This window comes from Thunnus thynnus, chromosome 20, assembly GCF_963924715.1.
Source record: "Thunnus thynnus chromosome 20, fThuThy2.1, whole genome shotgun sequence".
NCBI classification, from domain to species: Eukaryota; Metazoa; Chordata; class Actinopteri; order Scombriformes; family Scombridae; genus Thunnus; species Thunnus thynnus.
Window position 1 is genome coordinate 14,461,475 of NC_089536.1, and position 20,309 is coordinate 14,481,783.

Sequence of the window (20,309 nt, forward strand, 5' to 3'; positions counted from 1 at the left end):
CAGTAAAATTGCAAATTTACCAGTTGGTTGCTTTCTGTTTCTTATAAAAAGGTGGGAGTTATTTTTCACAGAGCCACTGCATTTCATATCTGCATTTAAACGAAAAGCTGTGTGACTCAGCAAATCCTCACAAGGTATTCTCACACTGCACTTTGACTCTGATATGAGCCTTTTACAACCTTTTAAACCTGAGGTTAACTCCACCGGACTATCAAATGGCTCACAATGGAACACTCTAAAGTGAGCTAACCTTCATTTTACAGCACGAGGCATAAAAAAGCTCATATTACAAAGATGTTTAGTGTGAAAAGTCCAATTTATGTATCACTAAATGTTACACTGAGGTGAAAAAATTACTCCAGTAGAGAAAGAAGTGCAAACACATTCAAAACTCACACACAAACACACACACACACACACACACACACACACACACACACACACACTCTGGAAGACAAGCATCATTATCTTCCATCATTCCCATACACAATTTGAGAAACAGACTGTGAAAAACTGTTTGATTGAATAGCAACAGCTGGAAATGCTCACCACAGGGTCAGAGTCATTGGCCTTCACTGTGGTTACAATGGTTCCCTTGACAGCATTAGGGGCAACCATGCCTCGGTACACTGACTGGCTGAATACCGGAGAAAAGTCATTCATGTCCTAGAGAGAGAGATGTACAAACATGGAGTATGCATTAGGAGTGTAAACATATTAAACCAGGCTGTTTTTGTTTTACTGTGAGTGGCTGAAATCTTACACATTTTAGTGCTGTGCAAACTGACTATGTAGATAAAGCTGCTAGTTGTTTTCGCTCTAATTCTTAAATTCAACAAAATTCTCATTTTCAGTTTCTCTCTCTAATCCCTTAAATTACTCACTGAAGGTTTGGGGATATCTGGCCTCCACAGGGGACAAAAAACAGCTGTTGACAGTAACAATCCAGCTGACCTAACCTTTGAGCCCATGACCTGTTGCTAATGCTGAATGATTCGTTCCTTTAGAGTTTTGTTTGTTTTTTGTTTTGTTTTTCTGCCTTCAATCTGGGAAAATATCAATTGATTTGTGAGTACAAGAAATGCAGTAGTGAGTAGAATAAATGTGACACAATACTAGGTAACAGCAAGTTTCAAAGTAAGAACACCACAGAAGAATAGTGTTTTTTAAAATTTTCCAAAAGACTGGCTTAATGATGGATTTGTTTTACAGTAGTCAAATTGAGACACAGATGAAAAAACAATACATAAACAAGGACATTGTGAAAAGGACAGAATTTGGCAGCTTATTGTTATAACCAGTATAACTAATAAGTCTCAGATGTCACCACCTATGCACTACTGTGCTTGTAGGAATCCCACTACTTTTTGTTTTCAGCAAATCACAAGGAAGCTTCCAGGAAATTTTTGCATTTAGTTGCGTTAAGATCAAATTTTCCAATGTTTTTTCGCATAGCCAGTCAATGCTGTGGGAGGCAATTTACTTGCATCCTGTTGGAAATTAATGGGCATAAACTGTGACTCACAGATTTCAGTGTCCCTTTACAGTAATGCTTTACCCCAAAACATTTCCCTTAAAGTGAAAAGAAAATGAATCAAAAGAGTGGCAAATTGACCTCTCTCTGGAGATGTTAGTTTGCTTATGTTTCTATCCTGATGATTAGAGAGAAATACAAACAAACTCACAGACACACACACACACCTACACACTTACCATTATTCTGACAGAAACAGAGGCTAGTCCGGGAGGCATGGTTCCCTTTGTGTCCAAGGCCTCTACAGTAAACGTGTAAGTGGCTTCTGGGTCAGTTAGGGTCTCATAGTCCAGAACTTTAAGAACTGACAACTCTCCTGTAACTGGGTCAATGTGGAATAGCTGAACAATCTCTTGGTCCGAGCCTTCAGTTCTGATTCGATATGTGAGGTTGGAGCTGAGGTCAGCGTCTCTCGCCTACAGAGAAGAGAGAGAAGAGAGTCGGAGAATGAGGAAAAAAAGTTATATCATTGCTTTGTAATTTTACAGAATGTTGAATTTTGCCAAAGGGACAAATATCTTCATGTACTGGTGCTACTAACAGACTGAAGTACTTCCATTAGGTCTTGTGGTGAGCTGGCATGTCTGAAAGGCCTGTGATAGTAACTTTTAATGTTCAGCTGGTGGTCCATATCTTATTTTCATCTTACATTTCTCTACAACTAACAGGATCTCTGTAAGTGTCATCAAATTAGACTTGTTTGCTTCTGGAATGTAGAATAAACCCATCTGTTCATTCAACTTTTTTCAAACTTTCAACTTATTTTATGACTTGAACTGATATCAATGCCTTAATTTGGACCTGCAGACAAATTTTCCCAGGTTGTATCTCTAATTTGAACAATTGTTTGTTTCACTCAGAATTTTCTTATGATTTTTGAACACTTCATTCTGAAGTGTGTGTAATCCTTTATTAAAGATGTATAGTATAGTTGTATTAGGGATATTTATTTTTTGATGAACTTACTTGACTTTTTATAGTTGCATTTTCTTTGCCAAAATACACCTCATAATGTAATAATTTCTCATACAGGAAGGTAAAAACTGTGAAAATTGGTAGCAAAAACACAATGTACCTCAATATAATGCACTAAAGATGGGGTAAGTCAAGGTCAACTGGACTTGCTTTAGATTCCTGAAGACGTTTCACCTTATCCAAAAGGCTTCTTCAGTTCTGACTGACTAATGACTGATTACATTTAGTACTTATAATAAAAAATATGCTATAATGACTTCATATACAGTACCAGTCAAAAGTTTGGACACACTAATATGCTGAGCATAAAAGCTTTAAGGGTGCAGTGTGTAGGATTTAGTTCATTTAATTCATTTTATGTGTTCCCACTGTGTGTTTAATAACTGATTACATAAATCCTTGAATAATGGTAATGGCAATATTTGTCCAGAATCTGTTATATATTTTGTACTGTCAATGATTACAAAACTAACTACACCCATCCATCCTCTTACCTTTAACTGTAATATAACTGTATCTTTGGGGCTGTTCTCTGGTAGATTGACATTGTAAGTTTGTTGGGTGAATATTGGGCTGTTGTCGTCTACATCCAGAACGGTGACAGACAGCGTTAGTCGGGATCGCCGCGGGTCCACTGCACCGTCCCAGGCTTCAACGATCAGAAAATAGTGACCTTTCACCTTCAGGATGACATGCATGACATTCATGGTCAAATATAACACTGCAGCTACAAAAAAAAACCATTTATAATGTCATCCTTATGACTGGTTTATTGCAGTATTTTTCATGTGGCATTCAAGATCTGATGACAGTGGTGAAATTATGAACAAATGTGTCACTTCTTCTCACCTCTCTGTCCAGTGGTACTAAGGTTCTGATAGCTCCTGTGGCGTTGATGGAGAACAGCTTCTGGTGGTTGATGAGCCGATAATGAACCTGACCGCTTGCACCCAAGTCTGGGTCTGTAGCCTAGAGGTCACACACACACACACACACAAATACACAGAGATGACGCATGGATGTACACAATAGGCACACAACATTTTGAAATGCAATTCATCAGTCTGCCTATGAAGTCAGCTTCCTCTCAAATCAAACTAAATGTGTGTGAATGAAGTATGACTGTATACAAGTGGTAAAACCTCTTTCAATCCTCTTATCATCTATAAAGCACTTCCTCTGACTGGACTAAAGGAGAATATTTGCAATGGGGTGAGTGAATGTGTGTGTGTGAGAGGGAGAGATAAAGAGAAATGACTCAGATTTATCAGTGTTATTTCCTGCGTTACAGTTTCACTCTGAACTTTTCCCCCCATTTGGTATGCATCCACAATTCATGAGTGTAAGCTTTGATCTCTTCATCTTATACTGTTAACCCAACACCATTTTACACATTTCATCTTCTTACAGTATTTAACACACAACAAAAAGAGGTCTAATAACTTTGTTTCTGTCTCTCTTCCTTCCTTTCTTGGTTCCTTTATTTATGTTACTGCTCCTGTCTATAGGTTTCACACAGAAATTCCAGATTTTGAGTTATTGCTTTGACAAGGTGACAAAGACAGACCTTGGGGATCTGCTCTCTCTCTGTGCCTCTCTGCAGTCTCATATATCCCCTGGTGTCAGCTCTCTTTTTTTCTATTTTTTCACTTATTACAACTGGTCCAGAGGAATCAAACTTACTTTCCACCAGTAGAAATTGCTCAACTTTTCCAGAGTTAATGAGACAGTGATTTCATTTTTCCCGTGGAGAAAAAGTGGCACAGTGTCTTCTTTTCTTTGTTGCACTTCTTTCATCTTACTATCTTGCTATATCTATGGACTACAGTCAAACTCTGACTCCTTTTCCATATCATCTCTTTCAACTATTAAAATAAGTTAGCTAAGAAGGTGACAAATTGCTAGCCAGTGTTCCTTTCACCCTGTCTGAGTGCTCATCCTGTCCAATCAGCATTCTGACGGCATTAAAATAGATGAGGCCAGCACAGAGGAGCGTAGAAAAGAGGAAATATTAAAAATGGTTTGTGTGTGAGGATGTTTGTGTGTGCAGGGCTCGGGTTTGCTTACGTTGCCTTTTGAGGCTAAAAGTCCCCAAGAAAATTATAATTTGAGTGTTAGTGTTGTCAGTGTTAGAAATAATTGCCTCACACCTGTTATTGTAAGAAACAGTGATATATATGTGTGTGTGTGTGTGTATGTGCGTGTATATGTGCATATGTGTTTAATGTTATCAGTCAAGGCCTCACTAGTCAGGAATTTGCATATCAACAACATTAGCCTGCAAGAGGATTATTTTGTTGATTAAATGTTAAAAAAGATTGACTGCCTGGTATTTGCATGCACTATCTATTTCAGTGTTCATTTTGTCAGCAAAAATCATGACAATAAATTTTCTTGTCTTGACTAAAGGTGTTACCATGACAATGATGAGACGTTAATGAAAATATAATGATCACTGAGAATAAAAACTGACAAAATCTACATAAGTTCAAGCTAACACTGTGCAATGTTTACCAACTTAGTTTATCATATTAGCATGCTCACATTTGCCCCACCACTAGTGTGGCTAAAAACTAAATGAACCAAAAGCACCTTGGATGACAATAAGGCAATGAGGACATCAATCATTAGGACAAAGAGACATTTAAAATTTCTAACTGAGCTGTCGATTATTCAAATGACCATGTCCCATGCAGAAGAACTTCCTATTGGATGATTTGTTAGTGTTAAGCTGCTGTTTGCCTCTTGATCAATCAAGTTTAAGCTCCTCACTCTGGGACAAGTTAGGGCACAGTGGCAACTTTTACTTAACTGACTGATACAGTATTTCTGATAAAGTGAGTTAGTCAAATGAATTTTGATTGCTAATGTGATTGGCTAAAATACTTTTAATAGTGGATCACTAAAATCATGTACAAAAGACTAAATATACTAATCTAAATAAATCTAAATCTAAATAAACTATACTTGAAAATCTGGTAAAATTTGGGTAAATGTAGGTAAATACATTTTTACTAAAATTAAGGCAGGAGAAAATGACCAAACCTAAATTAAAAGCAAGATAATGTCTTTAAAAGACTGAAAACTAAAAGCCCCATAGTTGTTTTTTTTTATTTAAAGAAGTCCATTTTGTATTTGAACATCATCCATATGCTGTAACTTTCACATACTGTTCCTCTTCCTATTACTTGAGGATTATGAATTCTGTCACTTGAATATTACTGAACCTTCTTTACTCAGTTTGAATTATTTTTATACTTTTACTATTACATCTGTTGTACTGTGTCGCTGCTTGCTGTTGAACCGACCCATTTCTCGCTGTTTGCCCAATTTTGGACAATTAAAGTTTCATCTTATCTCACGCACTGACTATTAGGATGAATAGAAATGAGGCTCTGCCTTGCCAGTGCATGTAGACTGTAAGAGAGAGAACAATGAGGTCCTCTTGATGTGATTTGTATTCAGTGATTCATAGCTATCTGGGTGTAACACTGTTATAAATTTAATGGAGCATCCAGCTTTTTGGATGTTTATCTGAGGTTGTTTGGAAAAGGGAGAGACAGAATCAAACATGGACATTGAGAGAAACAGTGAGAAAGAAAGGAGAGGGCCAGAGAGAGATGAGAAATTCTGTAGTGAGGGGAAACTGACAGGAGAGAGGAAATTTTGTAAATGTGCATATTGCAGGATTAAACGGAGGAGAGGCAGATGTTGTGTGTTCTTCTGTTTGCATGTCTCTTACCGTACTAACACCCATGAAAAGCAATGTTGTAAATAAATGAACTGAATCTTTACTCTTCAGTGACAGATGCCAAGCTGTCACCAAGTGTGAGTTTTACTTTTTTTTTTTTTTTTTACATGTGCTATTAAATTATTTCAAAATGCAAAAATAAATCGAAGTATAAGTTTGGCATTTTGGGAAATATGCTTATTCATTTTCTTGCTGAGAGTTAGATCAGAAGATCAGAACCACTTTCATGTCTGTCTGTTGTTAAATATGATGCTAATACCAGGAGACACAGCTTCCTTATTAAAAACAGGAATCCACTTTTACACTTTGGTTTTTTCATGGATTAAAACAAACAAGATATAACTTGCTAATTTGCTTTAGAGGTGCTGTTAGGCATATTTTACTACCTTCAGACAGAGCCAGGCTAGCTTCCAGTCTCATTGTACAAACATGAGTTGTATTGATCTCCTCATCTAACTCTCCGCAAGAAAGTGAACAAGAGTAGAGTAGTAGTCCTGTTTTGAGAGTTGAGTTTTAACCATCATAGAAACTTCAGTCCTATGATGACACCTAACTGGATTTACTGAAAAATATGAAAAAAAGGGATATATGGACGGTTATTTTTCCATATGAAGAATTATGAAAAGGGCAGATGTCTGATATATTACAAGGGAAACATTACTGTCCATAAAACTGTCCTTCAAGCGTCCTATGGTAAAGTTGTCATAGCATTTCATTTTAGACACTGGATTAAACCCTTTTTAAATGGGCAGGATTAATCGCCTTGATGTCAAACATATTGATGTCTGCAGTTCCTGGAGTTGTGTCTGATTTTCTCTCTCCCTCAATGCTTCCTCTTCTATTCTCTCTCCCCCGTCTGTGTCTTATCCCTCCCTCACCGTCTTTCTCACACTTCTCTCGGCATAATTACATTGCCAGACAGTTAAAAGCCAGAAACACAATAGGATTAATGTCTCAGCTGCCTTACGTCTGCTGCTTTTCAACACAAACTGGCAAAAAAAAAAGCAGCTTCAAGCCTGAAATCTACACTCTATCTTTACAATTGCTAATTCAGGTGACCATAACTCTTTTCTTCCAATTTCCCCCTTTTTTCCTTTTCTGTTTTCTTCACTTTCTCACCTCTGCCTATAATTCCATTCCTAGATACAGTGAGAGAAGTACCTGCTACTGAAACTAAATTACTGAGCTTTTTTTCTCATCTCTCCCTGTGCACATTTCTTTTGCTGCATCAATAAACCATATAGTCAGGTATTATAACAGTGTGGGAGTCTTGTCTCACTAAGTTACACATTCAGACAAGCCATCACTCAGATCTTACTCCTACAACTTATGTTTCTGTATGTGTGTATGTGTGATTGCTTCTGTGTCTGTCTCCCTGTTATATCTTTTCAATTCAGTTTCCAATCAAGCAACATTTGTGTTTCGCCTGAATTTAATTTTAATCGTTTGGGTGTAGCATCCCATAAAATGATTGAGCAGGAGGAACACATACTCTATATACACATCAAGTGACAAAGGAAACATTGATTTATCACTAAAAGTGTAGGGGTACTTCATCTATGCCATTTCAACACATAAAGTGCCACTTAAATATGCATGTGGTAATATAAAGAAAAGAATACAAGAAAATCACTTGTCTTGATTACCTCTCTTTATCCATTATTAAAGGCCATGTGGGAGGCCTCAGTGCTCAAATTGGATGAGAATATATGGGATTTGTATAAGACCAGGGTCCACTCTTCATTTGTACAAGACAGACTCCTATGGTTTTAAGTTCTCCATTGCCTTCACTAATCTAAAGAAATGTTAGTCAAGATATATCCTAATGCACATCCCCTGTCTTCTAGGTTTCACACTTTTTGGACTTTATTTTCTTTTCCTGACAAAAGTTCTCAGTAGGTGGAAGGGTGAAAGGTGGTGGGGGTCAGTTGTTGTTATTGTTGTCAAGGTTTTTGCCATGTCTGATTGTCTATTCTGAGATCAAATCTGAAATAAAGCCTCCAAAATAAAACAAAGGAAAAGCATTATAACATTGTGCTTTCTATTTTCTTTTCTTGGATTCATGCTGGTTTCTAAGGATGTGTCAAATCAGTTTCATTTTTCTTTCTTTCTAGTTTGAGTGCTTTTGTGATAAAACACGGTTAAGACAAGTAAAAATATGCTTCACCATACCACCGAAGGGGTACAGTTTTTTCTTTCAAAGATCTTTGACTCATAAAATCAATTTAAACCCATTTTAAAATATGTACACTTTGAATTAAATTCAAGGTTTACAGTCGGTCTTAAACAAGCCATTTTTGTGCAGCACATTGCCACTGACATTACACACGGAGAGTAAACAACCATGCAGTAAGGACAGGCAATCATAATATAGGGGGCCAACAGCCTGCAGTTTTTTATTCCAGCTAATGACTGCAGCAGGTGATTTAACTGATTCATTCTCCTCTATGTGGCTGAAGGTGTGCAAATCAAGAAAATCATCTGTTGTTGTGCTGGACTGGAAGAAAAGCTTGAATCCTTCAAGGCGTAACTGGCACATGATTACCTCACCCTGCCATGAAGGGATAAACCAAACTGTAAACTGATGAAGGGGTACTTTAGGAGGCAGCTAGCCTGATAAACAATGTTGCATACAGCATGCAAAGCATCGTTATTTGTGAAAAGACATCAAGTGGCAAGTGCAGGTTTTATTATGTAGCCTCATCCACTGTTCTCTAAGTTTGACGTTGTTAACATTACCAAATTACATTTGAATCAACCTGACTCTTTTCCATGTTGTCTGCCACTATAGAATGTAAAAGAAGAAGCAACCTCGGGTTTAGGCATTTTAAAATAGGCTTGAACAATCTGTTCAAATGCACCCACCGATCAAAAGTCAGAACCGGTAAGAACCAGCACACTACAGAATGTCTTTGATGGGTGACACCACTTCTTGAAGCAAGCATTGATTTGAAACTAATCAGTTAATGAATAAAAAGATGTTAATGTTATATTAGTTTTGATTTATTTAACAATGTATACATTTGTTTATGAATTTTAACCTAATAGTATGTTCAATGGTTATATGACCTCTCTCTGAATTCACCAAATCTTTACCTTTTCTCCTCTTTAAGATAGAAACCATGTCTTGAACTCATGAAAGTCAGTTTAAGAATGCAGCCTGAGCTCTGTTGTCGCCTCTTTTCTCTTTCTCCACCTCTCCCCAGTGTCTTTCTCCCATTTCTCTCTGCCACCCATGCATGTCTCGCTTCCTCCCCCTCTTTCCATCTCTCTCTACCTTACCAGCATCAGCAAACCAAGGTCAGGTCCATTCATTCTTCCGGAAATCTGTTTAATACCTACAGGTACGGACCCTGGTTTGGAATGAGGCCCAGAGTCGTGCCTTGCACAGCCCGCTGAGGGATCACACCGTCTGTTTTGGTTTGGAATATATCCAAGGGTCCTTGAGAGGGAGGAAGTTCAGGATTGGAATACTTTCAAGTGCCCTCTCTAAAGATTAGGGTGGGATTTTGGATGTTGAATTTGAAGCATGCCTAAATGTCTGAGTGGGAGTTCAAATTTGGAATGCTTGGAATAAAACCTCCTCTTAAAGAATAGAGGTGGATTTAGGAGTTTGGAATTGTGCCCAATGGTCCAACTAATAAAAGATAGATTGCACTTTTAAGTTTGGAACCTGTTAAAAGTAAGACTCGTTCAAAATCCCAGACATTGGTGTACAAGGGCCATATATTTATCTCAGGAGTAGTCCTAGAGTTCAACCAGAGAAGGATGATTAACATTTAGAACCTGGCAAAGTGTCAGACTGATCAAAGACCCCTGACACTGCTGTATAAAGGCTATGAATTAAGGTTGGAGCAAATCCAAGAAAGCATGCAACTAAGGGAGCATCTTTAAAGATCAGAGCCTATCAAAGTGTCAGATTTAGCCATGACCCCTGTCTGGGGAATACATGAGTCAGTTATTAGGATTGGAACAAGTCCATGAGTCTTTGTAGTAAGTGGAGACGAGGGTGCTGATTCAGGTGAAAATGCATCCTGCAGTGTGGAGGTGAGATCATGTTACTTATGCATGTGCAACATTTTTATCCTCTTCTTTGTTTTACAGATTTAGTATTATTTATTGTATTTTTTTTTTTTACAATTTTATTCAAATTTGCCCTCTCATATCTAGATCTATTTCACATAGACACTGGAGTTAAATACATATATTTGAGATCCTGCTATCTAACAAGAATTCTGGACAAAATGTATTTCCTATTCCCAGGAAAAATACCTATGGGAACTCTCTGAACCTTAAAAAACCCCCAAACAAACAAAAAATCAGCCATTGTTGTAGTAATACAGTAATACAATTAGTTCAACTTTTAAGCTATGAGTTTTACCGTACTTATTATGCTAAAATGCTATTTTATGGTTCAGTAAGTTGAAAACAATCAAAAAGGATCAAACTAGGGCTGCAGCTTATGTTTATTTTCATTATTGAATTATCTGTATATCAATCCTTTTAATAACTGATTAATTATTTAGTCCATAAAACCCAAAGTGATGTCTGCAAATGCTTGTTTTGTGAGTCTAACAGTCCAGTCTTGTTGCTGGTACCGTAGAAGGTCATCACATTCCTTCTGCTTGTTGCTGTCAGTGAGACAGGCAGCTAAACTTCACATGTGAAAAGCTGGAACCAGCACGTTAGACAATCGACTAACTGATTTCAGCTCTACATCACCCAAAGTGTACTTTTATGTGGAATCCTTTTACTATATTAACAAATATAAATAAAAAACTAGAAGTACCACCTTGCGGTTGTATGCCTCCACCAACCAGTCAAGTTGCAGTTTACATCCATGTCTGTCCAGACTCATACAATATTTGTAGTGAAGACTTTAAAGGAATTTAATAAAAGGTATTAAGTGTATTTTGTGGCAAAAGGGGAGTTATTATATTGACATGTATGATTCCAGTGAGAAACATTCTGTCTTCACTTAGGGACTGTGAAACTTGTCATAATTAGTGTATGAATTCTTGAGTTATGGCCAAAAACGTGTTTTGTGAGGTCACAGTGACCCTGACCTTTGAACTCTGACCACTAAATTCTAAATTCACTAACTTCATCCTTGAGCCCAAGTGGATGTTTTTGCCCGACGTAATGTAATTCCCTCCAGGCGTTCCTGAGATATCACATTCACAAGAACGGGATGGACATGAGGTCACAGTGACAATGACCTTTGATCACAAAAATCTAATCAGTTCATCCTTGAGTCCAAGTGGACGTGTGCCAAATTTGAAGAAATTCCCTTAAGGCGTTCCTGAGATAACGCATTTTGGAGAGAATGGGACCGATGGACGGACGGACCTACAAATGTACGGATGGACGTATGTATGGATGGATGGACTGATGGATGGACAACCCAAAAGCATAATGCCTCTGGCCACGGCTGCTGCCAGTGCGGAGGCATAAAAACATCAAAAAATTACAATACAAAGGATTTTAAGAAATCACATTTTTCCCTCAAAAAAGAGTGATATATTAACAAGAAGTCATCATTTTAAAATCACGGGAAAACACTCAACACTGTCCTCATGAATGCAGAAGACATTCGCACACTGTTCTCTCAAATCCTTGTTTCCTGTCCACCTGCAAATTATGCGCACACACGCTCGCACATAGTCCTCTGAGTATGATAACATACAGTCCTAATTACAAAGCTACCAAGGTTTACAGAGTTATGTTAGTGATCTCTGGTCCCCATTGTAAAAGATTATAAGAGCTGAATTTAATTAGAGTCTCTGTGAATCTGTGTGTGCTGCAATTATGTGTGTGGTACAGGACTGTGGAACAGAAGACAGAAATGGAGATGAGTCTTAAAGATGTATATAGTTTCAGTAATTATAGGTCTTCTTCTCAAGGTAGTGACCTTGTGGATTGCAGAAACATAACTTAAGTGCCACAAAAAAAAAAAAAAAAGCATAGTGTAACGAGAGAATGAATGAATAATTTTACAAGGCCCGACTGTGTTTTGTTAATTGCAGATGTGCAGTCAGGAATTATTGATACAATGAGAGTTGTAATCTAAATTTGCTTTTTTGTTTGTGAGTCATCATAACAAAAAAGGTTTAGTGCACACAAAAGCTCAAAACAAATTTGTGTGCAAAATGTACAGATTAGCAAGCAAAGAACACACACATGCTCTCACAGAAATATGGTGTACTCATAGATGTTCATACAGACTAGATATATACATATTACAGTGAAAATTTATCAAAAAGTAGTGAGGACAGATATGCATTAATAGGTGTTTTTTTCCTCTCTGTGCAAGTGTCTACACATGTGCATCTTCCTACCTTGACCTGTCCAACGTAGGCGTGATCCTGCTCTTCGGTGACAGTGAGGTTCACTGGCAGTGTGGAGTCGAACAGTGGGTCATTGTCATTAACATCTGTCACCACAATGTTCACCGTGGCAGTGGAGGTCTACACACAAACACAGGCACAAATTTGTGTTACTGTTTTAGTCTGCTAAAAAGCATCTAAAGTTTTTAAAATGTTTGACTAGCGTCACAAAGTTTTGTTTTTTTCTTGTGATTCATCATCAGAGTACACAGGATTAATTCATCTTTACATTTCAGTATTTTATTTTACTATCTATCTCAGTCTATTTGTCTCTCTTCCTAACAGCTCCCTTATGAAACAAAATAAAGAACTCATTTTGCTTGCTAATTAGTTGCACTCCGGCACTGGCTGTCCTATTCCTTTGTGCTTGTATAATATCTGTTGAGTCTAAAAGTACATTTAAAATCTGTTCACTGTTATTGCACTTTGCACCTTCCCTTGCAATGTTAAAATGGATATTGGTGTTTTTTTCAGATGTGCATAATTAAGAAAAACATGAGAAACTCAGTTAAGAGGGGCAGCCAAGGGTCAGAGTAAATTATTTTGTGTATGCATTTGGGCTTTGAGATAAAAAAAAAATATGTACAGTATACTTATCAAAATTCAAAAGTGTGGAACAATAAAAAAACTTTTGGTCATACTTTATTTTATGGTACACTAATAAGACGTAACTATATATATATATACTTATACCTTAACTAGACACCATGCACCTAAATTATGCTGTAATCAGAAACCGCATATGCCATTCATGTTAACAATTCAAAATTCATGTTAGGGAGACACACCCTCGTCTAGTGAGATTGCATGTAGTTCACTGCGAGAGTTGAGAGCTGAGAAAGTACATGCTGCTTGTAACAGGACCGAGAGGATAGAAACGATGCAAAAATAACGCTGTTGGGTAAGTTTGCTTTTTTGTAGGTGTGCATGTTCTATAACGCTCATGTTGATGAAGAGTTCAGTCATTTAGAGCCTCTGTTTTCCTCCCAGAGTTCCGACAAGGACTGTTGGCAGCTCCTGGAGTTAGCATTAGCATTAGCCTGCTTCAGCACCTTGCTGGAAACAGCTAAAAAGTGTATCAGATGGAATTACAAGAGTTAAGAATTCAAATTGTTATATTAACCACAAGAAACTGTGCTTTTGATGAATATCCTTTTCTGTGTTGTTTATCCAAATAAACTGTTGCACATCAATATTGATTGGTATGTTTCTTTAAAAATGATTGCATGTCTTGTATCAACTAAGATACTTAATGTGTTTGCTGTGTGTTTGGTTATATATCATTTACTATCAAGATTGTCTTGAAAGTGACACGTTAAGATTTATAACAGACATCTGGGACAGACAGGACGTTGGTTGGAACATTTTAGCATGTACAGTAGATATGTGATTTCAGTTTAGTTTATGGTACAGTTCTGATGAAATGTGTCACTAATTACCCTCAATAGAATCAATACCTTGAATAGTGACACGGCATTAAATGATGTCTAAGTAGCCTGCAGCATTTGTTACTAGACTACAGTGCACGGGAACAGCTGAAGAAGGTGTAGGTATGTCTTCACTTTAGTTTACAGTACAGTTCTGTTATAATATGTCGCAAATTACTGTCTAAGAAAGTCTAATAAGGGTCTAACAGTGGGAAATAAAGATGGATTGCACTTTTGTTTACAGTACAGTTCTGTTGCAATGTGTCGCAAATTACCCATTAAGAAAGTCTAATAAGGGTCTAACAGTAGGAAATAAAGATACAAGGTCACGGCAGCTTCCACAGCCTAATGTTACTGGGGTCAGGTAGTGACGTGGGTCTGATGTCTTAACTGGTATGGGTGTAGAGCGTTGAGGAAGCATGTATTAGGGTATGTATTACCACCTGCACCCAACTCCATGGGACTCTGGAGAACATCCAGGTTACGAGCGATGTGTGAAGTAGCGACCAGATGTGATCTGATGTGGTTTGACTTTAGTTTACGGTTTTCCTCTAATGAACAACAAATGATCCTGCAAGAAAGTGAAATTATAAAGGCCAAATAAATGTATTGTTCTCTGAGCTCTCTGTTTTGTCTGACTATTATAAAGGCTATGCCCAATATAATATGGCATTAAATTCATCTAATTACAGCCTGTGTTGTCTAATTAAGCCATCAAAGGCTCATGTTGGTAGAATTAAATGTAGTGTCTTACAGCATTATTTGGTAGTAAGGGTAGAATAGAATATAACTGTAGAATATTTCGGATCTGATATGGCATTGTAATTGATTTCTAATTAGACTATGATCTTGTAAAATGGTGTCTAATAGTGTATGATCTCCCACTTGGTGTCTAATTAAAGTATAATTTGGTATAATAGTATCTATGTAGGCCTATATTTTGGGACTAATATGCAATTATATACAGTTTCTAATTACAGCATAATTTAGGTATATGGTGTCTAATTAGGGTATAACTGTTTTTGTTTACTGTCTAATAAAGAACATATTTCTAGTTTTTGTCTAATTTGATACAGTGTACGGCTTATTACATCTTATTAGTGTATCATAAAATAAAGTGCAACCAAACTTTTAATAGGGTACATTGCCTGAAAAACGGCCAACCACATTACAGAATAACCGCATATAATTTCTTATCAACTATACGGCAGGCCCACTATGAAAAATGCACAGCAGAGTTGGTTGGGTAGCACATATGCTACTGTTTTGATATCAAGAGTCAGATGCAAAGATGAGAGATGAGCAATCAGAGAAAACTTTCAAGTATTGACAAAAAGGTGACAGCTGAGCAGCAGCAACACCCACAGAAACATTAAACAAAGAATTGTTGTAGATAGAAATGCCCCAAGCTGATCCTAAGGATTGGTATCAGAAGTGATACATATTTTAAAGCATTTAAAGGATCCTTTCATTACTGTTTTCTACTGTGTTTTGTCCACTGTAGTCTTCCAGTGCAACTTTGCTCTCCTTTACAGACAGCCCACAGTGTGAGCATTTCACTCATATATGCAAGTGAGAAAATTTATTCTGAATTCTTACGTCCTGGTTGGCAAAATAAACTCCAACTCTTATTCTCTCTTTCTCATTGGCAAAGAGTTCTAGTGTACAAAAACATTAATCTAACAGCTTTTTCATTTTTAGCTGACACTGACTGTCACTTTCTTCTAAAATGACAAACGTTGACAGCAGCAGATCAGATCAGCTGTCTAATTAATGTTAATTTTGTGAGTAATGCAATGGTAGGCCAAAATTAAACTTGGCTGTTGTCGGGTTTATGTGCTCCCCTCAAGCCAGTGTGTGTACTCAGCCAAAGATCATTTACTAGGGAAGAAGCTCCAGTGGACTATAGTTGTGAGTGTTTCTGTACACTCCAACTTCTCTAACAGAGTGTTGTGTCTTCTCTCTAGTGGATCGCATCACGTCTATTTCAGAAATTGAGTTCTTCAGTTAAACTTCCATTCCAATCATATCAATCATGTTAGTTGATTAACTTAATAGTTTTGAACTGGGACCTTCAGTATTTGGATCAAATGTGTGCCAAAATCAGAGGTCTACATGTGTTATTTCAATGTGCCAGATACATATTGAATCTACATTGCAATCTTCTGCTGCTATGTAAATAATAAGTGTCAGATCTGACTCCGTCAGCAGATACCCAATATTGAAGGACTCAGATCAGGGCCAGAAAAACATGATCAAGAGCTAGATGTGGATAAACCATGTACAGTAACAAGATGTAGGCAGTGTGGCAATTATTTGGGTACTTGAAATCCAACATAAAAAGCAGACTGGTGATGTGTACCACTGCCGAAAATCTGTGCCAACACAGATGGGAAATACCACAAAAATGGTTTATTACCTGAAACATTGCCACTAATGGAGCATGGAGAGTGCACACACTTACAGTCGGAAACACCAGTAAATAGACTCATCCCCTAGAACGAGCAGTGAAGTACCCTGAAAAACACCCCAGCAACAAACCTTAATGCTACTATCTGCTTTTTCAGCACTGTACCCTGTAATTTGTTTGTAAGGTATAAAAATCTATTTGTATGTCACAAATTTTCAGTTTTACAGCCAACAGCACAAACCAAAAAAAAACAAGCAAGGGCAGAGGAGTAAGAGAGACAGAGAGAGAAGCTGGTAGGAGGTCACCAATTTCTTAATTTGACTTTCATGAGAGAGGAAGAGAGGGAGAGAGAGAGAGATCGAAGATTTGACTTTTAAAGAAGGGAACTGGGACGAGGAGGAAAATGAGAGCGAGCTAACTGATTCACAATAGTGGGATGAAAAGAGAAAAACCAAAGCATGTGGGTGTGTTTCCTGCCAAAACTTAAACAAAACATGTTTTACAAATGCCCCACAATTCAGCATTCTTACAAGTACAACAAAATATATCTTACAAAGTGATAAAAATATCACATGACTTTTGGCACAACATTTACGCTGTGATTGTGCTGAAGATTTTCTCACAAATGTCCTGGGTAATTCGCCCTCCACAACAGCACGTGGCACTATGAGTCAATTTAAATGTGCAGAGCGGTTGAGCAGAGCAGAAAAGAGCAGATTGAACAGCCACTGCCAGCCACTGTGGACCATTGATGTATAATAAGAACTGGATAAGGTGCCGCCACCCACTTGTGGCATTGCAGCGAAAAATCCCCCTGCAGCCCAAAAAGCATCTTCCCCATAGACTGCCATTGTAAAAGAGACATCTGTAAAACTGTTGACAAGACACCTCGAACTGCAAACAAGGTCACTTATGACTATTATGAACTTTTGATCCATGGAGATTTTATATTTGTAAAACTTTCCTGGATCCGTCATCACAATGTAAAGTCTATGGGCTGAGCGGGAACTCGCGGGCGGGGCCAGCGGGGGAAACACTACTGTGCATATTCAGTGGGCTACACAACGCGGAAGCAAACCCGAAAGCTAGAAACATTTTTGCGCTATCCGAGCAATTCCTATAGGATGGAATGGGCACCATTTTTAGTCCGGTATCAAGCTTTTATAATACATCCATGCCGTGGACCAGAGGACTAAATTAATATCTGGGATCATGTACCAATAATTAGCTAGCTAGTCAGATAGCATCGTCTTTGCAGGACAAGCAATATAGAAATACTTATTAATTTAGTCCATAATATGTGGGTGTCAGGAGCAGATAGATAGACATGATCAAATTTCACGTAATTGAAAATTCAGAGTGCTGACTTATAGCTAACTGAATTCAGTTAGTTTGTCATTTTGTGTAGTTGAACAGGCAGCTCCTAACGCTGCCCATATTCAATAGTAGTTTTAAATATTCACATTCATGTTTCCACCACGTACTATACACTGACAGCTGAAAGTGTTTATATTCACTGTGCCTATGACTCATAGTCTACTGTATTAATACACATGTTCATATTAATGTAAGTTTTTTGTAGTACTAGCATTCTACAAAGTAGTCGTTGACCTCCATTGTTGTCCAAACTAACCATTTAGCATCTGGCTGACTAGTAAAATCCAATCATATTACACATACGCACAGTGTGGCTTTTAACCTGGCACTTCTTACCATTACTCTCACTGATACTGTACACTCATGCCAAGGCCTTTTATTGCCACAGCTCTCTCCACCACCCCAACTTCCTTCTTACTCAGGGCTCTACGCTAACGTTTTTCCCAAGGAGTACATGTGCTCCTACAAAATTTAGGAGCACACAAAGAAATTTATGAGCACAATGAAAAATGTTCAAGTAACACTGAGTTTATTAATTCAGTAATGGGCTGACTTCTCCGCAGTTTATCTATCACACTAAGTCATTACTATGTCCTACTGTCTGTGGCCCATTGTCAGCTACCACTTGCTGCTGTTTCTGCTATGTTGTGCTGTGTGGGGGTGTGCTCAAGTCTTTGTCAAACAGACTCAAATTTAAATACGCTGAGGGCAGCCTGATGCAAGATCTGTATTCTGAGAGAACACCATTTCTCCAGGGGGAGTATCAATGAGAAAACAGGAACTGAACTATCATTCACCTTTTTGTGTTGGACAACGGTCAGGAAGTTAATTCATTAATCAGGAACAGTTCTCATTGTGTGTTTTAAACTAGAGCTGCAAAGATTAGTTGATTAATCAATTAGATGATCAACAGGAACTGAATTGATTCAGCTACTTTGGCACACCAGCAGAGTGCCACTACCCTCCTCCTCCTTATGGAGGTGCTGAACAGACTGGTGATGGTCAGATGGACGGCAATTTAAGGTGACAACGAAGAAGAAATTCAAACAAAATAACAAGCCATGAGCAGCTGCTGTCAGACTCTCTGTGTCTACGGAAACAAGTCTGCTGGAGCTTTGGCAATCATTAGAAGCACATTCATGGCCCTTTGTAAAAGTTTCTGTGTGGTACCTGTATTGTAACTGAGCTTGTTAGCGGCTCAGCACCGAGACGCTGTCCGGTGGGTCTGTGGGGGAATATCACTATGTAGCCCTGCTGTTTATCATGTTAATGTTACTATTGTCCCCCCTGAATATCTTGTAAAGCTCTGAATATAGCACGGCATAGTTAGTTATCGGTCCATGTGTTGTGTTTACTGCCACAGAAAAGGAATAAATCTTTGTTTTATTAGCGCAACATCACCTCTCTGCCATCTCTTATCAGGTTTGCTAATGCTACCAGCAGCTCTGTCTGTGAGGCACAAACTGAGGCTACAGTTAGCAGTGTTGTGATATTTATACCTGGAAGCTAATGTACTGTTAATAAACATTGTACATTATCTGACTATTAAATACTAGTTTTTGAATGATTAGCAGCGGGGGGAAAAAAGATTATGGTAGGTTGTAATTTTACTCGCACACTGTGCTTGTAAATTATTTTTCCGGTTTGCACATATCTACTTTTAGGAGCAAACGTGAGTGAAATACTTGCACTGTGGAACCCTGTTACTATGTTCAGACAGAACGCAAAGCAAATTTTAGTGGCGACTAGATATGAAGTTAATGAAAAGTCACAAAAATTTGCATGTATCCTGGGGCTTTGTGTATCTGCTTTATAAATGTACAGAGACAAGAGGAACAAGAGATTGGAGGGAAATAATAGAGAGAACCAGAGTTTCTGGTGAGTTCTGAGTTAAGTCAGAGGCTGAACTGAGCATGAACACACATGGCACACTCCCACAGACCTGGTCGGTGCGTCCACTGCTAGCTAGCTTAAAGCTAATGTACAGTTGGTATTTGGCTGTTTGGGGTGAATAAACACAAATGGCCCACTAGTCAAACTCACTCAAAGGATGCAAGGCAAAAATTTTCTTTGTGTTCTATCTGAACACACCTTTAGGGTGTCAGAGTTTGCTGGGTTTGTTGATTTAACTAATTTGTCTCTGACTGAACAGTGTTAATAGACAGCTTAAAATAGTCCCCAGCCAAAGCATGTTTACTGCAGTGTCCTGCTGTTTTAGAAAATGACTTTGCTTTAAAAAGAAAGAGAGAATGTATATTGATAAGATTTAGCACGTCTTCAGTAGGACTGCATAGGCTTGAGGCTGAATGCCACAAAGTGCACAATGTAGTAGAGCTGTAAGGTGAGTTGTAAAGTTGAGATTGACTAACACATTGTTGGTTTTGGTCTTTTCATTGGTTTTGTTGGCAATACAGTTTCAAAAAATGCTAACCTTGTCCTTTAAGCTATA

The 20,309-nt window shown here is 37.9% G+C and overlaps 1 protein-coding gene across 2 annotated transcripts in view; it reads right to left on the bottom strand.

The window, feature by feature from the left end:
* The window catches only part of pcdh15b (protocadherin-related 15b), a 201,985-nt gene that overhangs the window by 81,688 nt on the left and 99,988 nt on the right, over positions 1-20,309 (bottom strand). For both annotated transcript variants that reach the window (XM_067576200.1, XM_067576199.1), the window contains 5 exons: positions 12,599-12,727; positions 3,359-3,478; positions 3,004-3,189; positions 1,714-1,950; positions 550-666 (listed from right to left, as the gene is read on the bottom strand). In XM_067576200.1, coding sequence (XP_067432301.1) covers positions 550-666; positions 1,714-1,950; positions 3,004-3,189; positions 3,359-3,478; positions 12,599-12,727 — 789 coding nt within the window. The remainder of the gene's footprint in view (positions 1-549; positions 667-1,713; positions 1,951-3,003; positions 3,190-3,358; positions 3,479-12,598; positions 12,728-20,309) is intronic.